Raw genomic sequence first — 27,336 nt, forward strand, 5'->3', positions numbered from 1 at the left:
TCGATAGAAGTGTACCTTCGCATTTCGACGTCTTCTTCGCTGTAACCTGGTTGCTTAAGGACCCTGGTACTTTGAGACATGGACCAGGAATTGACCGGCCACCCTCTCGAGATTGTCGAGAGGCTACGGCACGTGGAGATAGAGAACGATTGCGGGTGTATTGAGCAAAGAGGCATCGCACCGAGCCAGCTACGCACCATCGTGAAGATCAAGAAACCTCGCACTGGCAGCTGTCTTTTCCCAGCTGGGGCGAACGGATTGCCAATTCAGTGCGGCAAGCCGCATGTGGTATCTGATCCCTGCATGACAACAGCTTTCTGATGCTTACACTGCCCGCCGTTCGGTCAGCTCCAGCCTCTCACACATCACTACTCGGGTTTCTGTCACCCCGTTGTCACAGCGGGGGACGTGCGGCGTTGAAGTTGAGTTTGCGTCAGGACAGCCATGCATCCCTGACAAGGTCAAGCATCTCCCCAAGTTCTGACGTTTCGCATATTGAACTAAACGGATTGTTTTAAAAACAAGTAGTCAACCCGTCGACGGTTGATCTCCCGCGCCACCTCCTCCGCCCGCCTATTCACCGGGACAAAATTCGACCAGCGTCCGATCCGAATCTGAGGAGTTGCAAAGGGCAGAACGTCTGCAAACGAGCTTGTGTACCGATAGAATGCCGAAGGGCTCAAGGCAGTATCACGGAAAGACGAAGAACGGGTGCCGACAGTGCAAAAAGCGTCGTGTCAAGGTACGGAATGATCCTAATTGCAAAGAGGCGAGCAGGCATGAGCAAGACGTGGCCCGCCAATACCGGGACAGACTGGTGACGTGCATGTCGGAGTCCCGGTTTATTGGGTTCTTCCTTCAGCCAGTCACGATGTTGGTTAGCCGAGCAAGACATGATCGCCGTCTAGGTCCCCCAATACTACACTATACTATCTCAGGGAGCTTTCCTTTTGCTAACTTGACACTGGGTTCTAGTGCGACTGCGTCGGTCCCGTATGCGCCAACTGTCGCCGTCGCCAAGAACACTGCAGCTATCTCGGGCTACTGGCAGACGCCCTCAATCGTGAAAATGGAGAAAAGGCTAGCGATACCCTGAGTATGGTCCGCCGTGCCGCCACGGTTGCGGCGCACGCGTCTTCACGAGATGCCCTCAGCGCTTCATTACCTGCCGAGAAGCTTCGCGCCGACGAGGCCGAGCTCAAACACCACTTCCTGAACGAGGCCTGGTTCACCTTTTCATTACAGACCGATCCTCGAAAGTGTGACGTGTGGTCGAGATGGGTGCCCCAGCTGGCGTCACGCAACGTGTTCATTCATCAGAGTATGCTTTCTATCGCGGCTCTACACCTATGCTACCTCGAACCGCCAAACGCGAAGCGGTACTATTCGATGGCTTGCCAACACGCCATACAAGCGAGCAACTATTTCCGCCTCGCCGTTCCTCAGGTCACGGAGGAGAACTGGCTGGCTACCTTTGTGTTTTCCATGTGCAACGGCATTTTCGGGTATTACCGACCGTTTGCCGATGAGAAGGTGATGGGACAGGTCAGCACGTTTGAGCCTTGCAAAGCTCTCACAGTAATGCGGGTAGCGGCCAGATTCTCAGACACGGTCACGCCACACGTCTTCAAGAGCCCTATACGGGACAAGTTAGCACAAGTCGACGTGAAAGTATGGCGTGACAGCAGCGACATACTGCTACGACCAACCATACAGAAGAAAGCCAAGTTTGTTGAGTTTCTATGCCTAGGTCCCGAAGCAACGGGAATACCAGTCGAAGACATCAAGATATACCTCGGTGCCCTCGGCGCGCTCAAATCCTGGATCATGTCTCTCCCCGGACGGCCGAGGATATGGAAGCACTTCATCATCTGGCCGTCGCTGGTGTCGGAGCAATACCTCTCGCTTTTGAGGCTGAAGGAACCCGTGGCGCTTATGATCTTTGTCCTCTGGATCGAAGTCATGTTCCTCGCGCCGCGGCGATGGTACCTCATGCCCTGGTACGATCGCGGGCACGCCAGCGCGATAGCGGAGCTCAGCAAGCAGGGCGACACGCCCGCCCGTCGGTTCTGGGATGTGCTGCAGTCGGAGGATAGTCAGTCTGATACCACGGGCGAGGATTCCGAGGGCAGTGTGGGGTGGGCGAGTAGTCCGTCCATTGCTAGGAGCGACGACGTCGGGGGGCGAAGAGGCGGGATTGTCTTGCTGTCGACTGGAGAGGAGTATGTTGGACAGGATAAAGGGTGTGGTGGTGGTGGTAGCAGCGGGTATATGAGCATTCCGGCATTGGCGCAAAAGGCGAGCTGATGATGATGGCAAATGTCATCGCGTCTAACGTCGGAACTGGTCACCTCGCGCACTTTCGCATCGATGGCACTACAGGAAGGGCCTTCAGGTTCCTGAACTGACAGGTGTCTGATAGGTTTTCCAGCGGAAGGAAAGAAAACTTACTCTAGTCTCGAGATCAGGTCGGGGGAACATTCCACGATCGCGAATACATCTCGGGTTTGGCCTATATTGGTGGCCCCGAAGATACTGCCCTCAAGCTGCGAACGGTCGCGACATGTGTTATCACGACCTGGCTAGGGCACCAATCTTACCGTACCGACCGATTTTAATCGTCTACTTTTGATCCGGTGTCCCATCGACGATCGATTAGGACTCTGGACGCATTATGGACGAGGCAATTGCAAACTCATCGACACCAAGCATGTCAAGCCTGCTCTGCTCTAGCTATCAAGCTAAAACAAACCAAATACTAAATATCATTGTTTAACTGAAAGTCGTCGCTTAAATACCCTACGCTGGTGTGCACAGGTGTCTCCCATTAGTGGTAGAGACATGATGCCCGCCAAGCACGTGAACCTCCATGTATTGCAGGCACACCATCTAGAATGCATGCCGCAAGTAGAGACTCATTGTCTGGTAGGGACCAATCCTACATCGGCGGTTAAGCTCAGCTCAGCAACCACTCAGAAGAGGTCCATTCCCAACCACGCGTACTCAGACTTGGGGAGATATGAGCAAGTTTTTTCTTCACATGTTCCTCTCATCACGTTACTACGCACCCACGGGCACCACTGCTGTGCATTCTTGGTGCGCGAATTTCCGTACGCTCTGTACCGCAGTACAGAGTACCTTTTACGTTTGACATTGCCTTGGGTGTATAGTGTTGAGGTACGCGGGCGCGCCAATGCCTCTAACAGCAACTCCGCGTGAAGCAAAGGAACGCCCGCCCCACCCCGCCCGTGTCTTGCCGTTGGACTTGGGCTCGCTAGGAGGTGTGGGGTGACGGTATGCAGGCGGGAGGTTTCTTCCGGCGTCGGCGGGCGGTGGTTGGAAAACCTTAGTCTTGGCCTGATGATCCGTTGTGATGCTGCTGTGAATATGGACGAGTGCTACACATGTATAGATTCCAGAGACATGCTTGAGTCCGACTGTTCGTCAATTCGAAGCTGGAATTCTCGGTAGTGTCTGGATCGGTCGGCGGGAGTTGACGGCACGGGAGGGAGGGGAGGAAGGGGCAAGGAGCCGATTCCGGAGGCGGGTGCCATCGGCTTTCGGGAACGACTCCGCCGGTGGGGTTCAACGACACATAGTTTAGACACCTCCACCCTCTGTCATTACTTCGCATCTCATAGGACGTGGAAGTGAGTGTATGGGGGGCAATGTGTACCAAGCAACTGTACTCGCGGTGATCGTCGAGGCGAGACGCGAGGTACGTCTGGTCTGTTTATGTACTGCATGACTACTGTTGGGAGAGGATTGGCCGATCCCGCCCGGGCGGAGGTTTGAAGGGGAAAAGAGCTCAGGATTGCGCATGTATGATGTCTTTTACCCCGCAGGCGATAGTCCAGAGTTTGTGCTATGCAGTTTCTTATCAATTGTCTATATAATATACTCATATCTCGGTCGCCTTCCTCCTTTTCTTGGTTTTTCTGGTCTGTAACCAAGTTTTATCAACCAGCTTCAATATACACACAAACAGTAGGCCCAATTCCGTGTAACCGAACGCATACAGACTGACACCCTCACAGGAGGCACTTTGCCAAACCAACACTTCACGAGTATGTGAACACTCTTGAGCGCAAATGCATGAGCCGGTGCCCACCTGAGCGCAGACGCCGCTGCCATCACTCTTCCCCATGATGAGCTAGCGACCGATGCCGATGTTGTGGCTGAGAATATACGGCCTTGAACTTGATCTGGATAATACCAGCGAAAGGATCATGCACCCTAACACAAGCAGATTACACCAAGAACAACACTCGAGAAAGTCCTTTCGAACTCCAACGACAACAAGAGACAAAATGGCTCCTCCCGCTGCAATCTCCCCCGTCCGCGACTACGCCGTCCCAGTGATGGCCAACAAGTCCAAGTCCTCCACCCCCGTCCCCACCACCGCCGCCAACCCTTCTGCCAAGGTCGAGGACATGTTCGGCAAGTGGGACTCCTTCAAGTTCGCCCCCATCCGCGAGTCCCAGGTCTCGCGCGCCATGACGCGCCGCTACTTCTCCGACCTCGACACCTACGCCGAATCCGACGTCGTCATCGTCGGCGCCGGGTCCTGCGGCCTCTCCACGGCCTACGTCCTCGCCAAAGCCCGCCCGGACCTCAAGATCGCCATCGTCGAGGCCGGCGTCGCGCCCGGCGGCGGCGCGTGGCTTGGCGGGCAGCTGTTCTCCGCCATGGTCATGCGCAAGCCCGCTGACGTCTTCCTGGATGAGGTCGGTGTCCCGTACGAGGATGAGGGCGACTTTGTTGTGGTGAAGCACGCTGCGCTGTTCACGTCCACCGTCATGAGCAAGGTGTTGCAGTTCTCTAATGTGAAGCTGTTCAACGCCACCACGGTTGAGGATTTGATTACCCGCAAGAACGAGGATGGCAGCCTGCGGGTTGCGGGTGTGGTTACCAACTGGACGCTTGTTTCGATGCACCACGACGATCAGTCTTGCATGGACCCCAACACCATCAACGCGCCGCTCGTGGTGTCGACTACCGGCCACGACGGCCCGTTTGGAGCGTTCTGCGTCAAGAGGCTTGTGAGCATGAAGCAGATTGAGCAGCTTGGCGGCATGCGCGGGCTGGATATGCAGAGTGCCGAGGACGCGATTGTTAAGGGGACGAGGGAGATTGTGCCGGGGTTGATTGTGGGCGGGATGGAGTTGAGTGAGGTTGATGGTGCCAACCGCATGGGTGAGTCACTTCGTTATACACACTTGGTCTGATGAGATGTATGTCGCGTTTTGCTAACGGCTTGGGTGTTATTCAGGTCCGACTTTCGGTGCCATGGCTCTCTCTGGAGTTAAGGCTGCTGAGGAGGCTCTTGCCATTATTGATGCCCGCAAGAAGCAGAACGAGCTCTAGACTGGGGTAGTCTGATGTTGAGGATGTCCATTTTCCTTCATCCGAAGGTTGTGTTTATTCGTAGTCGCTCGCTGCTTTCCAGATTCAGTAGGTAGGTTTGGGTCGAGATGACACGAGATTGGATACTTCGTCATGGTTTGAGATCAAGTACACACGATACAAGTATTCAAGTATGATCCGAATACAGTCACTCTTTTGATGTTATGATTATAGGTATACCAGTGACGTGAAGATCGGAGAACCTTGACAGTTTTATGGCTCTAACCTTCCGAAATATGCGGTTTCTCAGGTAGCAGTAAAGTGACACCTTGCTGGCTTACCTCGATCCGCTTCATGGATCGTACCCAGTCCGAAGGCCGACTGCTCTATTGAAGTACTCGATTCGGGCTGTATGAGCAAGTCTAGGATATGCTGACACTTGGTGGTGTAGGTAGCTTTCCACGTTCGGCACACAAAGTTGCCGTGTCGTGACTTACTTTTGCTGTAGTTACAAGCTCGCCGTGAACCTTGGGTAGTCATGGTCGTCAAGCTTAGCCAGGCTGATCGTCTACGAGACAAAATCAATCTCCGACAGGTCGAGATACGGAAATAAGTCTCAGTACGTTCCCATCTCTGTCTGGCTGAGTGAAGCACTTTCCCATAAGATACGACCCCAACAATCAACTATCAAAGCCTAAACCACAGAAATCTCTTCCATACTCCCTCACAACACCTCACAACACCTCACAACACCTCACAATTACCTACATGTCGCCCAACATGGACATGACTACCATCAGAGCGATGGTTACTGAGCGTCAGGCCAATGACTTCATGGCTGTCCACGATGATATAACTGCCTGGCAGGACATCAGGAACCAGTACAGAATCTCTGGGAAAGAGGTCTCTCCGGCAATCGCAGCCCTCACAAGTTGGATCGAAACCCAGCTCGAGGAAGCAATCGGCGCCATATACGACGGCAAATTGGAGAAAGCGCGCGTCTATGGTAACAGGATGCGGTACGGAATTAGGGCTTTCGAACAGTTCACGCGCGAGGAGGCACTGTATGGAGGCCTCGTCATGGAACTCAGGCAGATCTTGAGAGACCACGACCTGATGGAGGACCTCCGCTGTAGCGCCGAACAACTGCCAGTACTATGTGCCAAATACGACGTGAAGAGAATCACGCCGCAGGAAATTCAGGACGCACAAGATCAGCAGGGCTGGAGGGTGGCCACGAATTGGTCTGACCTGATCCAGGATGTCGATCGAGAGCGGTGTCGCTCCGCCGAGTGGAATCGTTGCTACGGAAGGTACGAGGGACGTGGCTGGCGAAGCACGCCTTTCGAATGTCCGCCAAAACCGAAAACGCCCTTCTCAAATGTGGCGCGGGCAGTTATCGACCTTTGCCTCGAGGAGGTCAATGAGGAGGATAACTGGGAGTCCGTCGTGGACATTGTACGAGAACATTGTCGACACCGGTATAATTTGGTGTATTCGATTACCCGAATTACCGAACGGAAACGACACGACGGAAAGTTCTTGCAGAAACCCATTACTTGGCTGGGCGATGCGAGACTACGGCTTCTGGGGAGTAGAAGGTTGACGATATGAACCTTGATAGGTTTGCAGAGAATGTTGATAGATTCACTTTTCAGAGCAATAGTTGAAAAACACCAATCGAGGTAGCATGTGGTATGACCGAGAGCTTTCGCCAACGCGAAGGCGTACCCTAATAACAATTCATTGAAGGCAAGGGCGCTTCTCGGTCTCGATACATCATACGGATTTGAGAAACGATTCGATACCACGAGACTAGCATTAGATACCTATGCAATCAAAAGTTGTTGAAAAGCCCATCGTTCCGACAAAGATTGCTGTCTTATGCATCAATCTCGATATTTACCCCAAATAGCTTACGATGTGTCCATTTTTCCGTGGCAAGTGAAAGATCTGGAGAGAATCCGGCAATGCCAACGCTCAATCAACTGAACACATATGTCAAAGGCATTTTTGTCTCATTGTTAGATAGTAAAGACTCTTGATACTGCAGAAGGTTGTCTTTCTTTGACTTGATTCCTCCTTTCATTTCGGGGACGTAGTACTTATGAATTGTCTACAACTGCAAGGCTCTTTGTGCTGAATGACAAGGATACAATGAAGTGAGTGTGCAAAGATCTGCACGTTCTTCTGCGTATAAATGCAACCCGTTTCGTCTCAAGTCTAGAGCTTTCCAATCCAGTCCATCCCATCAACGCAGCAACTCTCAATATCACCATTCAATTCCTGACCTCCAGCATTCCAGCACAATTTTCTTCACCATCATCTCCAGGCATCATTTAACCATCTAACCTAAAGCACAAAGCCCGACATTGCGATTGTCATCTCATTCATCCTCACAAAACTTCCAATCATCATGTGTCTTATCCTTCAGCCCACCTCCCAATGCAAGGTGTGCTTTCAACTCACCCGACTCGAAGACGTAAACCAATTCTGCACCAACACCGACAACATCGCCAGTGGCACTCAGTGGGCCAACATCTCACCTTCCATCCTAGGCTCCTGCGGTACCCTCAAGCTGACGAGAGTCCAACGTCTTGCTGAGTTCGTCTGCGAACACTGCCGCTGGTCGGCAGAGCGGGCGGCCAAGGACTTTTACGAGTTCCTCTATCCGTCCCCGCACAGGTACTTTGGAGAATCGGCCCACGGCTTCGCTGAAGATTTCTTGAGCCGTCCGAGTGCGCCTCCTCCTGGCAAGCAACGTCCGTTTCCTTGGAACAACAAGGGTAAGTCTTACAGCCTGCCTCTTCTGGCCATGACCGCAATCTCGAGATTCCCGATCCCAGCTGGGCCGGTTTCGCCACAGTCTGAGGCATCGTCTGAGGCGTCAGTTGCCACGACGCACTTGAACCACCGGTCAACTCTGGACCCGCCGGCTAGATCCAAGTATGAGTTCCACTCTTCATCAAGTGTGTATTCATGTTCTAGTGAGTCAACCGAAGAAGACAGCAAGGACGATAACCAGGACGATAGCCAGAACGACAGCCGATGCCTTCGATGGGCCAATTCGGTAGACCTTATGAACAGCAAACAACAGCTACCACCTCTGAACATGCTGGTCAATCAGACCCAGAACCTTGCAGAGACCCCAAAGTCCGCTAAGCAACTTCGAGTCGTATCATCTTGGGGCGCGAGGGCCGTTAACAACCCCGAAGAAGACCCCTGGTGGCTACCCGAGACCTGGGGTGCTGCACAGGACCTCACCGACGACCTTGTAGAATATCTCAGCAAGGCTGAGCTTGTTAGCACCTTCCACGACCACAGTGTTCACGTCTCTCGAAACAAAAATGATACAGGTACCTGGGACGAGAGCCTCACCGTCATCATCATGACGCCTAGAGGAATTAGAGCCCGCATCATGACTGGAGACGTGTACCAGCAGGGTGTAAGCCTGGCGGGCCTCCGCATGATTGATAGGACTCGGTACCAGCACATCTCCAAGAAGGAGCAGAAGAATATGGAAAAGGCGGGACTGGGCTGCATCTTCTACCCGTGTAGAGTCGCGAGTTGTCCGCTTTCTCACAGGCAGGATCAGCATCAGCCGTGGCCTTCGAACGGCGAGAGTCTGCTTGCTGGCTTGGAAAGGGGATATCGGATGCGTAAGAACTGGAAGTCGCGGGCTAGTATTCCTACCTCTATGACGCCGACGCCGACGCCGACTCCTCGTCAATATTCGTCTCCGTCCCCTATCCGTGGTCGGTTGCCTGCTGTTATTCCGCGCCGTCGCCCGGCCCCGCTGGATCTGACAAAGACCAAGGAAGTGAGATTCACTGATGCAGCAGATGTTACTGGATCGACTTGGTCCCGTGGAGATGTGACGCCTCATCCGAACAGTCTTCAGACAGCAATTTCAGATGAGGAGGAGGAGGCGGAGGAGGAGGAGAAGGGTCCCCTCACGACGCCTGACTGGTTCGAACCTCTCATGAAAACACCACTCAAGGTAAAAGGCGATGTGATGGTGAAGTACGGAGGCAGAGCTGGTAGAGTTCGACCCCAGAACTACAACTTGAACCCAGCCAGCGAAAGCAATGAATCACCACTACCTCACGTTCGTTCTGAGGCCAGTCGACAGCAAATTCCCCAGGCAGGAGGGGCTTCAATCTTTGGGCAAGTATACAACGCCAGAAGGGCTGCGGCTGGTTCACCAAGCGACGACACCTCAAATTTGCGTCGCCCTACCCATGCTCTGAACCAGTCATGGATTTCCGGTTCTGATGAGGATTATAGTGGCATCTAAAATCTTCCATCCCAATAGGTGAGTGACTGGGGACTATTTACTGACATGTGTGGAGTATGAAGTACAAAGCGCAGGTGTCAAGGACAGTGTTCACACGAAAAGATTCATCGAATTCTCCAGTTGGACAAGAACTATTACATGATTAATAGAACGCTTGTTTTGAATATCACACTACTGAGCCCTTTGATTGACTGGTTCTGACACTAATTTGAACTGCTGAGGCCGTATCTGGCCCTGAGCCATAGAACTGTTCTGGCCTAGTGCCGGAGCAAGGCTGATCGGTACTCTGCCTTCTCTATCTCTCCCATTCCCCAAAAACGAAATCCTCCTTTCCACACTCATCGTTGACGCAAGTAGGTATTGGTTCGATTGCCGAGAGGAGTGAAGGTGTTTATGTGGCTTCTAAAATATTAGATGTTTAGCAGGTTTACATCTGTGTACCGCGACCATTACGTACCATTCTTCAACACGAATATCTGCCACGATACCGTTACAAGCTGCTTCCATATTGGTAGTCGAAAGAGATGGAGGGATTTCACGTTTCGTGTGAAAAAGACAAAGAAACTCTTCTCCATGTTCACATCCTCTTCTTGCTCGTACACTTGAGTGGGCCGAACTTGTTCCTGGTGGCTTCCCACCACGCGGCACCGATCATGCCCTCGTTGCAAATCCCCACCGTCGCGAAGCGCCAGGTCAGGATGCCCTCCCACTTGTTCTCGCAGCCGGCATCTGGGCTCGGGGCGCATATCGGGAATTTCTTGAGGTTGTCCCAGAGACCGCCGCAGATGTCGGGGATACTGTCGACGTCGTCGACCATGGCGTGGATCATCCACTTGCGGTTGAGGTTCGCGAACTTGAAGTAGTTGCCCGTGCAGGTGGGTTGACCTTTCTTTAATACCTGCGGCTCTTGCCCCAGCACGCTGGTGATGGAGAGGGCTAGGGCGAGGGCGGCTGTTGCGGAGAACTTCATGTTTGATGGTTATTGTCGTAGGTCTTGTGGATGGATGCGGTATGCTGTCTTCGGCTGGTTGTGTCTGGAATGTGGTGTTTGACATCTTTCTTGAATGGTAGAAAAAAAAAGAAAATCAAAAGCTGACCGCGGTCCTGACTTCTGTCTTTCAGTCTATCCAGAGAGGTATCACAGACTGCGTAAAAAATCGAGCGTGGACCGCGGCTGGCTGTCTCGGGATCCTGGGTCAACCAAAGAAAACCCTTCGCCACAAACCTTGTGTGTTGGCTCACCTCAATTCGTGGTCTGACCTTGATGGTGCATCTTATGTTTCTTTTCGTGACATGTGACAGAAATGAATATCGGCATTCTTCTCTGCGCTTGGAGTTTGCCTAATTCCCCTGCATGATCACCAAGTGTAAGACAGCGTTCAGCCCGCGACCCTTTGATTTTCAAGGTCTAATGATATTCACATGTTGATTACGGAAACAAGGAAGACCTTAGATGTTTCAATTACATAGCCATACTGGATTTCACAAGAAACGAACATGGGAGCCAGCGTTCTACGTAATTCTCCACCATAGCCCATGGTATACTGAAGCTTAAGTCTCAAGGTAGCAACGAGAAACTTGCTCAGCTCATCTATATCACATTTTTCTCTAGACAGACACGTCTGTAACGCTTGTCGGCTCTCCAGGAGTAGCTCCTAGTCTTAAACGGCAGCATTGTCAACTCAGAACGGCAAAAATGCAAAAAATTGGGCCCTAACCAGGATTCGAACCTGGGACCTCTCCCAGATAAGTGAATCCGAAGATGTACCCTAAGGGAGAATCATACCGCTAGACCATCAGGGCTGCTGAGTCATTGAAGACTCGTGGTGTGATGCTCAGGCTGCCGGGGCGGGACCCTAAGGAGGCGAAGAGCTTTTTTGGCGGGAAAATTGAAGATCGCAAGAGTGGTGCTGTGGCGGTGGTGGCTGGTGCGCGAGGGCGGGTGGATTTGTGCGCGTCCAGAGGCCCGGCGGTGCATATGACTCTCTTGGTCAGGGTAGACAGTTGCTCTCGTGAAAGTGGCGCTTCATTGCTTCGGGACACATGGGCGTCGTGGCAGCATCAACTGCCAATTCGCTCTTCATTAAAGCGTTGTCCAGTGCTTGACAGCGGTGACACCGAATTCGTGAGTACGCCAAGTGCATTGGGCGCCGCCTTGCCCCCTTTTCCAAGGGGAAGACAATGTTGAAGGCTCTTTTGTTGATCTGGCAGATCAGTCGACAAGTCAGATCGAATCTCAGTCGAGTCCTCGACGGCATGCCCAAAGCTGTCCCAAAGAGTGAATGATCTTCAGGAACAATTGTTGTAGGCACATTCCACCTGCCTCCCTGGGCAACCACCCGGGCCAAGCACCAAAGGGAAACAATAAAAAGGGAAGACTATTCTTAGAGGCAAACAACCTAGGTCCCTCCGGGTAATGCCACATGGGCGCGCATTTGGTCCGGGTGCGGCTCCCCCTTCTCTGGCGCCGTCCGGACTCTACTGCGTACACAGCCGCAAGCCAAGCTCCCTGGAGGAAGATCGACTCGTCCGAACTTGTTGTTGTCTTTCGCGGTAAACAGCGATAAGCTCCGAACCTCCAGGGCCCTCCAAGAAGCACCGTTTTCACGGGAGCCCTCCCACACATGTCTATACGCTCTCAGTGCCCTGAGTGGTGCCTGATTAACAGCTGGTCCTGCAGTAGCAGAAGCAGCCAGCCTGCAGGCCATCGCTGGACCGGCGGTAGCTCCATCTGCCCTCAGTCCTGACGAGGCCTATGACGCGTTCGGGATTGCCACTTGCCCACTGGCCTCTGCTGCCAGCACTGCCCCAGTGGAGAAACGGAACAGAAGGAATCGCAGATTCGCACTGCGCAGAAAAGGCTCTTCCTTGGAATCAGTCCAAGAGGGGAGGGAGAAGGGTGGAGGGATTTCGGACAGCGACCAGGTTGACTGGTGATTGTGTTCCCACCTGGTGGACCGGGTCGCCGTATCCGTTACGCTGAGCGGCTTGAACGGGCTTCCGCTGGGTTTAGCTGGGAAGATCCAGACCCCATCGGTTCCTGGCACTCCCACTTTCAACCACCCCGGCGGCGTACGGGCCGTTGTGCGGCAGCGGCACTGGGATCGGAACATGGGAGAAGGAAGGATGGGACGCCGTGAGTACGAAGTCTCTAATGAGCTGTGTTGCACTGCCGAGGAAACATCCTGCGAATATTGGAAGAGCAATAAGGTAAGCGAAGGGAGGTGAAGGGGACGAACTCAGGGAGAGATGGGATGATGCTACATTGGCACAATGCATAGCAAAACCCAGCCAGGCGCCTCAGTCACCTTGCCTATTATCCTGACGTTGCTCTTCTTGAACGGTATGTATCCGTATCCGTACAGGCAATCTCCAATCCCTCACTTCGCAAATACTGTGGTGTTGTCTCCATCGGATGATATTGACGATTGAATGCGTCTATGCTGCACTTCGATGCTCCCAGGTATCGAGTCGTCAACCCTCTTCCGAGAGGCTCGCAGATAAGACCAGAAGACAACTGAGGGGTTTTCGGGTGCCGAACTTTGCATGCTGACAGCAGGGTGAAGGACGAATAGGACGTCGATGAAGGGGTGTTGCGACTATAGGGCTTGGATATGCAACGTCATGGAAGGCAAGCAGTGACGACTGTCTTTGAAGTTCGGGGGCGTCAACTCGCCTGTTCATGAGCATTTGGGTGAGAGATTTAACTTTATGCACTCGGACGCCTCCACCGGATCTCCACCAGGGAAAGTCTCTGTTTTGGTCGGAGTCATGGAGAGAAATCGAGAAAAGCAAGACACCAAAATCTGGAGTTGGGACCGCTCTAGACTTCTTATCACGTCTGGAAGGGTTCGAGAAACCTGAATCCGGTCCAGCGGACAGCAAAACACTGCAGGTAAGCAAGGCAAAACTTTGTGCGATTCTGCAGGTCGCTTGTGGACATGTGGACGGGCAGCGTCGATCTTCCCGTCATAGCTTGTGCTTCTCTTGAGTGTCCCGTCGTGCAAAGTTGGAGTGTGGTGGCACTTTGTGGGTGCCATGTTTGTGGTCCACCGACCAAGTCCAATATTTCGTGTTCCGGTTCCAGGTCGAGGTCCAGGTTCCAGGCCCAGGCGCTGGAGCTAGGTTGACTGTTCCTGGCATTGCGGCAAGCCTCTTCCCCTCTCTCGCGCAGCCAGAAACCTAACGTGCGGGTGTGCCTGGCCGGCGCGCTTTTCCTGCCGGCATTTGTTGGTGTGGGATCCATGGGGCGTACGGAAAAGAAGGGGACTTTCACTCGACTCGAGAAAGATACTGATGCGTTGTCCAACAGCAACGGGATGTTTTCATCCCAATGTGTGTGTGATGTGGCTTTTAGGCGCTGAATATCCGCATCACCCCAAGATGAGATGGAAATACTTTTGATGACGATCCATCAAACCAAACAAACCCAAGCTTTAGTATCTCATCTTCCCAGTCGATAATCACCCATTGGCAGGTCCGCCGTGTAACGGTCTAGTGATGCTTGGCTTCTGGTTGGCTTGTGAATGGAATGTTACTGCGACCTTGAGGAGGGATTGGCTTGGACTCAAATCTGGGACCAAGCTTTGGCTGGCCGTGGCCCTTTTGGAATTGGCGTGCGGTGAAATTACCTTCCCCACCCCCTTTTCCCGCATCACCGTCCAATCCTGCCCTGGCGCCGGCGGTGCACCATGATCCATCCAGGATCCATCTCCCTCCACCATCCGACTTACCCATGTCTCCCTACTGGTTCCTGGTTCCCACACGTCAAGAGGGAGGTGTGTGTGTCTGTGTGTGTGTGCGTGTGCCTGAGTTGGCAAAGCCAAGCTGGCAAGCAGCGAGAGAAACAGAGATTGTTCCTGGCCCGGCCTGTCTGGCCCTGGAACCAGCGATGCCCCTCTCCACATCGCCTAGCCCTCTCGGTCATCACTTCTGGACCTTTACCCGTTTTGGTGTCTGTTCCTGGCTAAGCAGGGTTGTTGACGGGTTGTGATGGGCTGTTGATGGTGGATGATAGAGCAGAACGCGATGTCTTGGTGACGACGCCCCTGTCACCACACCAAGTTCCCCCAGTTTGACAATGTCTCTTGCTAACACGCCTCGCAGAAGGGCGCTTCGAATGAGATTGTTTCCATCCCTTCAAAATGGCTCTCATCTCCCTCCCTTTTCTGGCACATCCCGGTTCCTGGTTTTTTGACACCACCACTCTCTCTTCAAACCATCGTCCAAATCCGCGAGTTATCTTGATAACCCGCTGTCACTCCTTTCCGGACGGGTCTAGCAAACAAAAGCACAACTTTTAGCACTCTTAACCACCAACGAGTTTTACGAATCTCTCCACGATCTCCCGATAGTTCAAGATGCACTTCACCTCTGCCGTCGTCCTCGCGGCCGCCTTCGCCGGCGTGTCTGCCCACCCTTCTGCCCACAACCACCAGAAGTTCCACGAGCGCCGCAGCGCTGACGCCGTCGAGGAGCGCGACCTGACCTTCATCAAGAACATCCTCCCCTCCACGACTCCCTCTTCCACCTCTGCCGCCCCCGCCGCTACCTCCGCCGCTTCCACCGGCGGTGTCTACACCCCCTTCTGCAGCGGCTCCAACAGCAAGCGCGCCACCATCGCCGAGATCGCCTACTCTGGCAACACCGGCAGCGCGGACAACTGGGGCTGCAACATGCAGATCGTCAACGACGCCAGCGTCTCCCTCTACAACTACACCACCACCTTCACCGCGAGCGATGCCGACTACTCTTGCTCGTGCTTCAACAAGATCGGCCCCAAGGGCCTGATCGACGGCTGCTGGTTCGCCGCAATTACTTTCACCGTCAAGGAGGGTCAGTCCAAGAACGTCGCCTTCGACGCCGACTCCCAGGGCTCATGCGCCTGCGGCTCCGGCACCACGGTCCCCAAGACCCCCATCGGCCAGTTCGCTGGTACCTGGCTCGAGTTCGACTGGGGCTCCACCCCCAACGGCGGCAACTCTGGTGCCGACGCCTCCGTCCTCGTTGCCGGCTCCCAGAGCATGCCTTACTACGGCATGAAGGTCGCCGCCAACGGCAAGACCTGCTCCTGGGTCAAGTCTGACGGCACCAACGAGGGTGCTTACATGCCCGGCATGGAGGCTGAGGATGGCGTCGGCTGCAAGGGCTACTACAAGGGCCACCTGGACGTCACCCTCGGCGACAAGTTCACCGCGTAAGAAAGGCTCATCCTTTTCTTTCCGCCTGGTCCAGTCTTCTTCCCTTGCCTGGGGTGAGTTTTTCGTCGGGGAAAGGGGGTCATCTCACACAAAACCCACGCAAAAAAACCTCGCCACGATGACGAAGCCCAGTAATGGATGTTTTCCTTAATCTTCAGAGCTTCTTGACGGCGCATGGGATACCTCTTTTCTTTCGGGGCACATATTTTGGATGGTGCGGCCTATTTGCCATTGCCCCTCGTGCCCACCACCAGCTTCTTCTGCTTTGGACATTTGTGCAGATTTCTCGGGATATGGGAAAAAGCGTTAACGAACAAGACGGTTGGTTTAAAGGGACGCCTTGTTCAACGGAACGGTTACATAAATCTAGTCCCCCTACCTACCCACACATATACCTAGTGTCTGCTGCTTAATGCGACATCAAAAAAACTCATCCTCTAAAACCTACTTAAGCTTGCCTCCCCATCTGTGCTCAGTGTGTGTGTATCGTTCATCCCGTCATTCGTCTCAAATTTGATTAGCAGTGGGCTTGCCGCGTCTAGCGAGGCACAGCTGGGGATCAAGCTTCAGAACCGTTTCATCCACGACATGGGATGTCGGCAACGCTTGTACGACCCGATCGATTCGCTATCATCATCACCTGAGTAATTTATTTGGGCGTCTCTCAAATCTGATGACAAGCCGGAAGCAGCCTCTCATACCAGTAGGGTTATCAAGTCCATAGACCTTATGTTGATGTATACAAGGCATACGGCATGCTTCTTGAGTGCTTTACATTCCGTTCTGTGTACCCCGCCGCCCCCAACAGCAAAGAAAACAACCCCACCCCTCATATTCGCAGTCACATGCAGCTTTTTACCTACCGAGAAGCGTGTTCCTTGCCAAGAATTTTATCTGCATACATTGAGGCTCTCATCGACGGCAGCTGGAGTGGTTGTGACCACTGAGGTTTCCTTCCACATTCTGAGTCTCAGCGACGGACTATGGCCACCCCCATGACAGTGTTATTGGCGGGTCCTGTGAGACGTATCTTATTATTACCGAATTTTAACTCATCATCGAACTCACGTCTAGGACTGTTCTTGTGGCTGTTGTAAGGGATATGAGTGAGATTCCTATAGCTGGAGATCTTAGAATGAGTCTTCTCTTTCCCGTCCGTAGCCGCTACGGTTTCCCGCAAGTGCCCCACTTCAGTTCCGTGGTGGTGCCACACCGAGCGACTTTTGCCGCTGAGTCAAATTTGGTTCAACATCATCTCATCCATCGGTGTTATTCCACAACTCTTACTCATCACCACTGCCACGACGGAAAGCTTTGCATGGCGCTACAGCTTTCGTAATGAATGAACTACCAATTCAGCCCTCGGGCATCTTCTGGCAAGATGGCTTCATATCATCCGAGCATGAGGAAAAGTTAATACACATTTTTCGCAACGAGCTTTCCTGGCCAGACCGATCTGGGCGACTGTCTCTCCACTACGGCTACACCTTCGACTATAAGACATTCGGCGTGGACCCCAATATCCCCTTCAACCCTTTTCCGGACTGGCTGGAGCCGTTGCTTCCCACATGCGAGGGCAGACCACCGGATCAAATTTGCCTGCAGCATTACCCACCCGGCGCCGGCATCCCGCCCCATGTCGATACTCATTCCGCATATGATCAGTTATATGCGCTGTCGCTAGGGTCGCCCGTCATGATGCAGTTTGCTTTACCTCCAGACGAAGGCGAGGAAGGAAGGATGGTGGAAATAGATCTTACGCCGAGAAGCATGTTGCAGATGTCGGGAGACTCGAGACTGCATTGGAAGCACGGAATTAGGAAACGGAAGACGGACATGTTGCCTGATGGAACGGTGCGGAAGAGAGGAGATCGGTGGAGTATCACGTATCGGTGGATCAGGGAGCCGGCCGTATGCGGCTGTGGGAACGCAAAGCTCTGCGACACTGCGCAAAGAGAACTAGGCATTGAGAAGGAGTATCGTTGGAAGAAAGGCGACGAGGATGTCGTAGCGGGCGAGGAAGAGAAGATAGCAACCAAGGCTTCTTGAAATGATTAGAACTCTATCTATATTGATGTTCTAAGCCGCGTTCTCCTCCTTCACGACAATTTACTACTATAGTCGTATTGGGACCCAGGACTTGAGCTGTGAGTACCATGGACGGAGGTTCATGGCTTCACAGCGTAAAACCTGCGGTAAGCATCATCAACTCTCTCCAGGTAGTACGTTCCAGGAGCCATGGCTTCGATACTTCCAGCAGGCTCATAGCTTTTGGCGCCATATGCCTTCAATCTGAGAGAGCAGGCCTGCGAATTGGTGGTTAGTGGCGGCTTGCAAAATCCTTTGGTTTGATTCACTCTCACCTCTTCATACTGCTCAGGCGTACAAGTCTCACGTTGCTCAAGACGCTTCATGAGATCAATCTTTTGGACCATCTCGCTAAGATCTCCCGTAATCTTGAGCCCATAGAGAGTGCTGGCGATACCGCTGCCATACTGATCCCGCGTATCTTGTCAGCATAATATTTGCACATGAGTATCACAAGACTTACACTGAACATGCCGATAGTCTTCCCGACACTGTCTCTGAGATCGATGTTGCTGATCAAGCTGATGAGAGAGCAGTACAGACTAGCCGTGTACATGTTGCCGCATAAAGTGGGGGCGGCAATGCATGGCTCAGCTCTCGCTTTGAAGAGATCCTTTGACTGGGTGACAAAGATCTTTTCAAGTTCCTTGCTCTTCAGAGACTCCTCGTAGCTGAGCCCGCGCAGCTCTTCCGACAGAGTCTCCCATCGACTCTTATCGCTATCCAGTCGGAAGTCGTTGTACAACAGTCGTCCATACGACTTGCTCACAATCTTGCAATTGGGGGTGTGGAATGCCATGTAGTCGAATACGTTCAGCAAGTTGTTATCATCAATTTTCGGCCCAAGGCCGTTCGTGCGTTGGTTAGCTGCTTCCACCTTCTCACGAAGACGTTGGTAGCAACCGTCCAGCGCCGACATGTACGACCGAAGCGACTCATGTCCATTTACCAGAGGGAACTCTGCTTTGAGATCAGGCTTGTAAAAGTCGTAGGCATGGGTCATGAAGGTTCCCTTGAGCGCCGGCTCCATCGAAAGCAGCGCATTGGGGCCTACGAGCATGACGACACAACCGGCACCGCCCGTAGGACGAGAGGCGGGCTCGTTGTACAATGCAATGTCGGACGCAACAACGATAGCATTTCTGCCGTCCCATGATCTAGACTCGATCCAGTTGACGGCATTGAACAAGGCGCTCGTGCCGCCGTAGCATGCGTTGATGGTGTCGATGCCTTCTAGGCTGGTGTTTCCGGCAGGCTCGAAGAGCTGGGTCAGCACTGTCTTGACAGACTTGGCTTTATCGACCAAGGACTCTGTGCCAACTTCGAGGCGACCAATCGAGTTGGGGTCGATATCATACTTTCGCATGAGCGAGGATATGGCAGTGAGGGCCATGGAAGATGCATCTAAGCTGGTCAGTAGCCATCACTGATGAGGAAGACGCCAGACTCAGAGCCCGGCCGAAGTAAGAGTATCCTGGAAGGTCGATGACTTACCCTCACGGTCGTTGCAGAAGTTCATGTATTTGAGGCCCAAGCCAATGGTGTATTTACCCGCTGATACGCCTTGGTGCTGTTCAAAGAGAGACTGGTCCAAGCACTGGAGTGATTGATATTAGCTCTGATAGATGACATATGGATTTTAAGAAGGAGATGCGGACCTGGCCAGGGACGTAGATTTCCATGGCTTTGATGCCAACATTCTCAGGGTATGCCATCGCGAATGCAGAAGATGTTTGTTTCTGAACAGAGAGTAAAGATGTAGAACAGTGAAGATGTCCAGAGTATGAGACTCAATAGATGAAAAATAATTGTGATATGATAACAAAACTTGTCAGCTTAAATCTCGTGCACTTAAACCATTGAAGTCGCAGAATCCATATATACACAGATTGGACTATGTTAACAGGAGCTTGATGCTGGGCATGACCCGTATTCAGTAACCTGAAAGCTAGAAACACAGCCCACGAGATGATCTGGAGTGTTGAGATCGATATCATCCGATTGTTTCCCCATGACCAGCTGAATGTCTTGTTCGACAGCCTTCTCTACCACCCAGTTCAGCCTTCTCGATAAGGAGAATGATGACTTCTCTTGCAAAAATAAGCTTGTTCTGTCATCACGGTACCTAGCGTACCCTGACAAGCTGAAGCCGTTGCTTGATCCTTCTGTTTCTACCATCCAAGGTTCGTTCGACAGTCCGCTTACGGACCAACCCAGGTGGATGGAGAGACAAGCAAAGATGCTGATTCGTTTATTGTTTCCGTTTTTCGATCCATCGAAATTGCTTGTGAACTGAATCTGGTATTTCATGGATTTTACGCCATGTTTCAGCAAGGGTGTTTGTGATGGTTATGGAAACCGTTGGGAACTTTTGCTCAGGAACCTGTCGGACGGACCAATCCGCAGTCCAAGGTGCCTTTCACTATGGATGCATCCGCGACCCCACATCATAGTCTTCCTGCGACTCCACGAATTGAACTGCTACCCCATTTGCCAAGCTTTCCATAAGAGCCGTGCCGTCACACCGCGAAATGTTAGGCTTCTCCCTGGCACAATCGAGATGCAAAGTTTTGCAGGGCGTGGTTCATGGCATTCGTGTCTACGCGTCGAGCGTGGCTTAGCAAACGGATAAGCGAGAAAGACAGGGGAAACAAAAGTACTCACAAGGCCAAACCCACTGCCCCAACAACACTTGGTAGTGAAACAGGGCTCGGGAAGCTAGATCCGAACGGTCTCCGTCGAACGAGATGCACTGCTCATCTAGTTCCTTCAGAATGTCTTGAAACAAATGATTGATGGCTCCCAAGCTTTCTGTTTCTCCCTCTAGGACAGAGACAGAAGGTGGTGATGTGAGACTTTGCCGAAGACTCAGCCACCACGAGATAATCAGCGCTAAGCGGAAAAGGACAACGTGCCACCCATCAGCTATTCAACTCTTCAAATGACGATCCGGAACATGAATGCTTACCAGTCTCGTATGCTACCATTGGGCCAAGCCCACCGAATTCGAATGCCGCCTTCCGCTGCCTATGAGCGATGCCTATCACGGTATCCGCCAACCAAGAAGTCGCAGCGTACTTGATGACAACAAGAACCTTCCTTTCAATTGGAAGATTGGGAACTGCCAGATGACATTGAGGTTCTTTCGCAATTCTCTTCAAGATCTGGAGCTCCTGACCCATGTAGAGATGGTGATACGCAGAGCTGAGCAGACACAGACACTCCGTCATCATGGGATCGCTCTTCATGCTTTGCGTACCTTCAGCGTGAGGGTGACTGCGCCATAGAGTCTCCCAGGCTTGAAGGCTCCTCTCCATCTTTGCACAATATTCACGATCAAGGATGGGTGCCATTTCAGGAGAGTACCGTTCTCTGGCACAAATGTTCGCCACGAGAGCCCCGATCAACGTGAGAAGTCCGAATGAGCTCATGGCTACCGCGGGGAACTCGCCAGTGAAAACTCGTCTCGAGGTTTCGACGAGATTGACTGGCTTGTACACCTGCCATTCTTTGTTGTGTGCCCATTCTTCGGCTGACGGTGCTCGCCAGAGGCTGTCGTTTGAGGGGACGATCATTTCCGCTGTGACCTGAGGCGCAGCGATACATGTTGATTCGGGATCGAGGAGTGATATGGCTGCGTTCAGAATGCAAGTCCAGCTTGCGAGTCTGTACACAGAAATGCAGGGAGTTAGATATCGTATTACATCAGTAGAGGACCATAAGCTCACTGACCTGCTTAAAGTCTCTATAAAGATCCAGTCCTTCCAATCAGGGTCCTGACCTGACTGGACTCCGCGAACTTGAACTTCTACTGCGCGCAGTAACTTGAAGACATCAGTACAAGGGGTGGACCAAGGACGCCTCACTTACATCTGTTACAAGCGAGAACTGTCGTTGCGCTTGTCGCGCATACCTGGGGTTGGCTGAAAAGGCCCCAAACTGAATACACAATAGAGCAGTCTGTATTGGCCACAACTCTGAGATAGAGCTCTGCAAGAGGTCTTGCTCGTACTGGAGGAAGTATGAGAACCGAGCACAGAGAGACGAAAGACACAAAGGATGAGCTACGCACCTGAGCTAGGAGATGGCAGGAAGCTTCATAGGCCTTAGAAGCAGGACCATGCTCTGATACAATGCAGCCACCGATGGCCAGCATGCCCAAAAGCAAAGATGCTGCAAGATAGTGTCGCAACTAATTAGTCAAGCCTCTTTGCTGCCTGCTGTGTATGTTGCCTACCTGGAGTAGCTGAAAGGATGAAAGTCGGCCGATGCACTATGGGCGTATGTATATCAAAGTGTTCGAAGTACGCATTGATCCAACGTGAAATCTGATTGCGACTGAGACAGATTGAATCTGAAGTACTAATTGTAGTGCCCTTTGCCTTGGAAAAAGCGTTGTTGACTGCAATGGCATCGTCATCCGAGCATCTGATCAGATGAGGTGTGTCATAGGAAGGTTGGTACTGAGGTAGGCTTTCGGGAGCGTCGAAGAATAGTGAGACTGGTCTTACACGTCGACTTGGATCTAAGAGAATGCATGTATCTGCAGAAGGGGGTGAGATGATGGTGTTGGTATTGAAGTCAAACATCAAGTCTGTGACGCCCCTCAAGTCGAAATCGTCTGGGTGGATCTCAGATATGAAAGAGTCTCCGAGCATCAGAAAGTCGGGGAGATCGACGTGCTGTGCCCCCGAGCCACGATTGTTCTCAGATGTGGTGGAGTCGGTGTTTTCTAGAGAGGCTCCTTGGCTGAGTCGACCTGTTTCGTCAACTTGCTGAGCGGCGATAGTGGTATCCAGAGCAAGATCGGCCTTGCTTATTGTAGCACTCTGGTTTTCATCCGATTGAGGCGAGCTCAACTCAGACTCGGCTATATCTTCATCTCCTGATTGGCGAACTACGATGGGATCATCACTAGATCTACCACACTGAGGGACAGCCAAATTTGCAGTACTGATCTCGTCTCTTTGGTTGTTAATGACACCACCTGCAGTGGGCACACCACAATTCTCCACATCATTGAGACCTTCTCTTTGTGGTTCAGTCTGATCAACTGGTTGACAGCTACCTTCTAACCTGAGAGTTTGATGTCAATACCCAGGACCAGGACTTCAAATTAACTTCCTAACCTACATCAAAATATCGTCTAGTGACTTTCGAGAATCATGTTCTTCACAGGCCTGAGTTTGGCCCTCTTCATGCTGTGATGTCGGTAAACCTTGAGTAGGCTTCCCTGGGCACTTCTTTTGATGTCGACGTAGAACATCTGTCCTGCCGAAACTAGCGCCGCAGGGTAGACATTTGAAAGGCTTTCGATTCTCATCTGACCCATTTCGATCAGCTGAAAGATCCGATGGATCAGGTGAACAGTAGACTTACGTGACGCAACGTGCCGTATGAGATGCTCCGCCCTGATAAATGTTTTCTGGCAATAGGTGCACGTATGTGGACGCGGACGCCCCGGCTGTGCTTGGCCATCTTCACTTGCTTCATATTCAGGGTGTGTCAGAAAGCTGCTCTTACGTCATTAAGAGAGGTGGACGGGTGCTCACAGCTTCTGACTCCCCGCCTAAAGGTCGACTTCTTCGTCTCTCGTGGAGATGACCGGGTGTTGTCTCGTTGTCGACTCATGTCCGCTGATACAACCTCTTTGCCGTCTTTTCTGTCGTCCTCATCTCTTCTTCCAGATGCGGTGAGAACAAGTAGGGATATTACTGGCGAATCAAGAAAGATGGAAGTTGTCTTCAGCGCTTTCGGCAATTGAAGGAACGGACATGGAGTTTGCGGGGATCCGAGACGCTAGGACCCGGGGTAGGCGGTGCTGATTCAGGCCTGACTCAACAGGTGTATTTGTAGATGGGGCGCTTTCCCAAGGGCCGCTGTTCTGATGTTGTACGAAGCGTGGGAAAGTGCTTGTCGCTAATGTCTTGGCTTCGCAGCAGCGTGTTTGCACGGTTAAGCCGGAATCCAGCCATTCCTAATCCCTCTGCGTGGGTCAAGTCGAAATCCAAGTCTGTTGACAATGAATTTGGCAGTGTTGATTCTCCGAGTTCACTGAATCTATGAGTGAATCTTAGATGGACTGTTATCTGAAATGATATCATATCATCATAGCAGGTGCTGTGTTTTTAACATTTGATACAAGGTCTTGTTTGCAATGACTATTTATCTAAAGTCTCTCTATGTCCGCGCCTTTCAACCACTGTTAACACTAAGCCTTTGCTTGACAATTTCCGACACCTCATCCCACTTCTCATCGACCAATTTCTCAGCATCGTTTTTCCAAAGATACAGATTCTGCATCATGGTGGCGTTGATGTCGAATTCCTCCTTGAAAGCTTTGCTGTCCTCATCATGCAAGTTGTGCCATATTTCTCTCTGCTTGATCCCAGTCGCCTGTGCTTCGGCAACGTAGTCGTGTCGGATTTCGAAGTAGGTATGCAAGGCTAAGGGGATATTGCCTGCACATTTTGAGAGACATTTGGCTATGGTGGCTCCGTCTTCGATGGCTTGACTAGCACCTTGAGTCGAAGTGGGTAGAAAGGGATGTGCAGCATCCCCCATCAAAGTAACTAGCCCGGAGTCTGCGACCCATTTGTCGAGGCAAGGGCGGTACACGAGCTTCCAGTCAATGACTGAAGGCATCTTTTCCCACACCCTTCTGACAGCAGGATCCCATCCTTCTAGGCATGCCAATACATCATCTTTGGTGGCCTCTTTAGTCCAACTCTCGGCGACGTCGCCAACGTCTTTGTGAGTCAAGACCGCATTGATCTCTTTTCCACCCTGCAGAGTGCTAATGAACCCGTGAGAGTCCTTAGCCAGGAACAATCGGATTGAATCGCCGTCTCTGAGGAATTTACTGGTCAAAGGGTCGTCGCGAAGGAGGTCACCGCTCATGAACGATCGGTAGATGGCGTACCCGCTTGCTTGAGGTTTATCTTCATAACCCAGCACAGTCGTGCGTCCCTTGCTCCTGACGCCGTCCGCGATGATGACGACATCTGACTGAATTACTTCTCCTGAGGAAAGGGTTATGCTAGGTTGACTGGGATCGTAGACTTCGACTCTCTCGCCAAGCCGGATTTTGACGCCCTGTTCGAGAGCGAAGTCCTTCATGATGAGGTGGAAGTCGCCTCTGTGACCGATGATTTGGCGGCATCCATAATTATCTACGGACTTGCCAATTTGGTCGTCGATACCGAGGACTTTGTCGGAAGAATCAAAGTTATAGATGCGCATCTCGGTACTCTGACTTGCAATTGGCTCCATTCTGGACCCGACTCCCCAACGATAAAGAAGCCTTGCCGAGTTCGAGCCAAAGCCGATACTATCACCAAGGCGTAGGAATTCTTTCAGTTGATCAACTACCAAGACATCATAGCCTTGACGACGGCACGCAATGCCGCATGCCAGACCTCCAAGGCCTGCGCCGACTATCGTGACTTTCAGGGGACGAGACATAAGAAGGATTTCGGGGAAAGTTGGTATTGATGAAAAGGGGTTCAGAACAAGTAATGATTGGGATTTGACAACGACTTACTTTCAGAGTGGTCCTTCGATGTTGCTTTAAACCATCTTCAAACGAGCCATCCAAAGTCGTCTACTTACATGGCTTGTGGGGTAGGCCGCCTACCTACCCCACAAGGCATCGGTTCGCCCCCTCCACATGCATAGGAGGGCTTTGGGTACATCAATAGATGGTGTCGTCGGCCTGTTCAAAATACGTTTGACCTTCCGTGCTATTGCAAACATATCGTCTCACTTGGTGCCGAAAGAACCTACGTATTCGTCATGTCCTTCCTTCAAACCCTCCTTCAATCTTTGCGGGACAACGTTGCTGTTCTCGAACATGAAGTCCAACAACACGACCTAGGAATCCCCCAAGTATGGGACTCGGAAGCTTCTACAAAGTTCGACGACCCTGAACATCTGATCTCTTGGCAAGCATTTGAGGCTATTGAAAAGATTCGCGTTGACGTTCGCGCTCTCGATGCAGCGGTTACGCCCAACCACATCAAGCTGCTTGAGATGGGTTTGCAGCCAGCGCGGACGAGTGCACTTAATGTGGCAGTGTCCCTTGGTATCACAGATGTGATCAAAGATCTTGGGGGCGATGCGAAGCTTGAGGATTTAGCTAGCCGACTAAATGTCAATGAGCAGAAACTAGGTACATAAGCAGCCTGTACTACACCGCTTCTAACGTCCAAATCCCACTGATTATTATTCCAGGAAGGGTCTTGAGAACCTTGGCTACTGAGTATATCTACCAAGAAAAGCAGCCAGGTGTTTTCAGCAATACGCGGCATAGTAAGACTCTCGAAAAGGAAGGCAGTGCTGCTCAATTTCTGTCCCTCTTGTAAGCTCCAATCACAGTCCTGGGTGTCCATTATCAGTGAATGGTCTAACAAGCAAAGAGCGGACGAGGGCTTGAGGAGCTCTGCAGGTCTGCTGTCGCATATGACAGACACCAAGACCAAAGACTCTTATCTGGCCACAGATGCTCCATTCTGTTCCACAGTTGCACAGAATGGCGAAACATTTTTCGAGCATATTGGTCATCCCGAGAACTCCGGGGCTGCGCTTAAGGTGATCAAGGGTGTTGTACCATGGCTAAACGTAAGTGTGCTCCGGTATGCATGCCATTAAATCTGTCTCTGGCTTATCAACACGTTCTTTATAGAGGACAACTAGGCCAGCGCTTCTCAATGACTACCCCTGGCATGAGAATCCCAAAGCTCGAGTTGTTGATGTTGGGTGCGGTCCAGGTGACAGTGGATTCGACATAATGAGGCATAATCCGGAGCTTCATTGGACCTTTCAGGACCTTCAGCCGGCCATCGAGAGCCTGAAGACCGTGAGTTGCGCGTGGTCTAAGACTGTAAGCCGGTACTGACGTCCCAAACAGAGCCTGCCAGAGGATATTGCGCAAAAGGCTGCCGAAGGGAAAGTCGAATGTGTCGTACAGGACTACTTCGAAGACAACGCAGCAGAGGGTGACATATGGTACCTCAGGGGAGTTCTGTGAGTCATAGGAGTTTCTGAATTGCGTTTATACCGCTCCACTACGGCATACTGACAAGTTTCAGGCGCGAGTATGATGATGAAGACGCTATCAACATACTTACCAACGTTGCGAACTCCATGAAAAGAACTCCGGGTTCGAGGATGGTGATCAACGAGATCTGGAATTCGAGTCCATTCATTGTCAGCAATCAGAATACGGCCCCGTCTACTCTGACACCTCCCCAACAGTCAAGGCTTCCGGACCTTGCCAACTTGATGACATGGAACACTTTGTTCTTCTTCGGCGGGAGGGAAAGATCGGTGCCAGAGCTGGAGTTGATTCTTGGGAAAGCAGGTCTGAGAATCAGCCGGTTCTTCCAATTCCGCACGATCACTACC

General features: G+C 52.0%; 10 protein-coding genes across 10 annotated transcripts; 7 read left to right on the top strand and 3 right to left on the bottom strand.

The window, feature by feature from the left end:
- Positions 1-667: 667 nt before the first annotated feature.
- Positions 668-2,307, top strand: HER10_EVM0005639 (uncharacterized protein; the record flags this gene model as incomplete). Its single annotated transcript, XM_035475245.1, has 2 exons — positions 668-742; positions 976-2,307. 2 exons carry the CDS (start codon positions 668-670, stop codon positions 2,305-2,307), a joined length of 1,407 nt encoding a protein of 468 aa, XP_035333995.1.
- A 2,003-nt stretch (positions 2,308-4,310) lies between these two features.
- On the top strand, positions 4,311-5,367 carry HER10_EVM0001514 (thiazole biosynthetic enzyme; the record flags this gene model as incomplete). Its single annotated transcript, XM_035471259.1, has 2 exons — positions 4,311-5,196; positions 5,273-5,367. 2 exons carry the CDS (start codon positions 4,311-4,313, stop codon positions 5,365-5,367), a joined length of 981 nt encoding a protein of 326 aa, XP_035333730.1.
- A 765-nt stretch (positions 5,368-6,132) lies between these two features.
- HER10_EVM0008734 (uncharacterized protein) lies at positions 6,133-6,960 on the top strand (the record flags this gene model as incomplete). Its single annotated transcript, XM_035478244.1, has 1 exon — positions 6,133-6,960. One exon carries the CDS (start codon positions 6,133-6,135, stop codon positions 6,958-6,960), a length of 828 nt encoding a protein of 275 aa, XP_035334215.1.
- An 802-nt stretch (positions 6,961-7,762) lies between these two features.
- HER10_EVM0013034 (uncharacterized protein) lies at positions 7,763-9,643 on the top strand (the record flags this gene model as incomplete). Its single annotated transcript, XM_035482406.1, has 2 exons — positions 7,763-8,132; positions 8,193-9,643. 2 exons carry the CDS (start codon positions 7,763-7,765, stop codon positions 9,641-9,643), a joined length of 1,821 nt encoding a protein of 606 aa, XP_035334518.1.
- A 577-nt stretch (positions 9,644-10,220) lies between these two features.
- Positions 10,221-10,613, bottom strand: HER10_EVM0004271 (uncharacterized protein; the record flags this gene model as incomplete). The annotated part of the gene is made up of 1 exon (XM_035473921.1): positions 10,221-10,613. One exon carries the CDS (start codon positions 10,611-10,613, stop codon positions 10,221-10,223), a length of 393 nt encoding a protein of 130 aa, XP_035333903.1.
- Positions 10,614-14,474: 3,861 nt separating this feature from the next.
- Positions 14,475-16,459, top strand: HER10_EVM0006056 (uncharacterized protein). Its single transcript, XM_035475653.1, has one exon. The coding sequence runs from the start codon at positions 15,004-15,006 to the stop codon at positions 15,841-15,843; it is 840 nt and encodes a 279-aa protein (XP_035334024.1). The 5' UTR covers positions 14,475-15,003; the 3' UTR covers positions 15,844-16,459.
- Positions 16,460-17,118: 659 nt separating this feature from the next.
- HER10_EVM0009538 (2OG-Fe(II)oxygenase) lies at positions 17,119-18,003 on the top strand. The gene has a single exon (XM_035479024.1). The coding sequence runs from the start codon at positions 17,182-17,184 to the stop codon at positions 17,890-17,892; it is 711 nt and encodes a 236-aa protein (XP_035334268.1). The 5' UTR covers positions 17,119-17,181; the 3' UTR covers positions 17,893-18,003.
- An 8-nt stretch (positions 18,004-18,011) lies between these two features.
- Positions 18,012-19,646, bottom strand: HER10_EVM0006013 (hydroxymethylglutaryl-CoA synthase; the record flags this gene model as incomplete). Its single annotated transcript, XM_035475611.1, has 5 exons — positions 18,012-18,149; positions 18,207-18,338; positions 18,395-19,335; positions 19,426-19,528; positions 19,590-19,646. The coding sequence occupies 5 exons, from the start codon at positions 19,644-19,646 to the stop codon at positions 18,012-18,014; spliced, it is 1,371 nt and encodes a 456-aa protein (XP_035334022.1).
- A 4,480-nt stretch (positions 19,647-24,126) lies between these two features.
- Positions 24,127-25,395, bottom strand: HER10_EVM0010973 (uncharacterized protein; the record flags this gene model as incomplete). Its single annotated transcript, XM_035480417.1, has 1 exon — positions 24,127-25,395. One exon carries the CDS (start codon positions 25,393-25,395, stop codon positions 24,127-24,129), a length of 1,269 nt encoding a protein of 422 aa, XP_035334382.1.
- Positions 25,396-25,725: 330 nt separating this feature from the next.
- HER10_EVM0004684 (uncharacterized protein) lies at positions 25,726-26,959 on the top strand (the record flags this gene model as incomplete). Its single annotated transcript, XM_035474320.1, has 5 exons — positions 25,726-26,101; positions 26,164-26,290; positions 26,328-26,550; positions 26,756-26,788; positions 26,840-26,959. The coding sequence occupies 5 exons, from the start codon at positions 25,726-25,728 to the stop codon at positions 26,957-26,959; spliced, it is 879 nt and encodes a 292-aa protein (XP_035333942.1).
- Between the last annotated feature and the right edge of the window lie 377 nt (positions 26,960-27,336).

The sequence above is a fragment of the Colletotrichum scovillei genome (assembly GCF_011075155.1).
Source record: "Colletotrichum scovillei strain TJNH1 chromosome Unknown Contig00005, whole genome shotgun sequence".
NCBI classification, from domain to species: domain Eukaryota; kingdom Fungi; phylum Ascomycota; class Sordariomycetes; order Glomerellales; family Glomerellaceae; genus Colletotrichum; species Colletotrichum scovillei.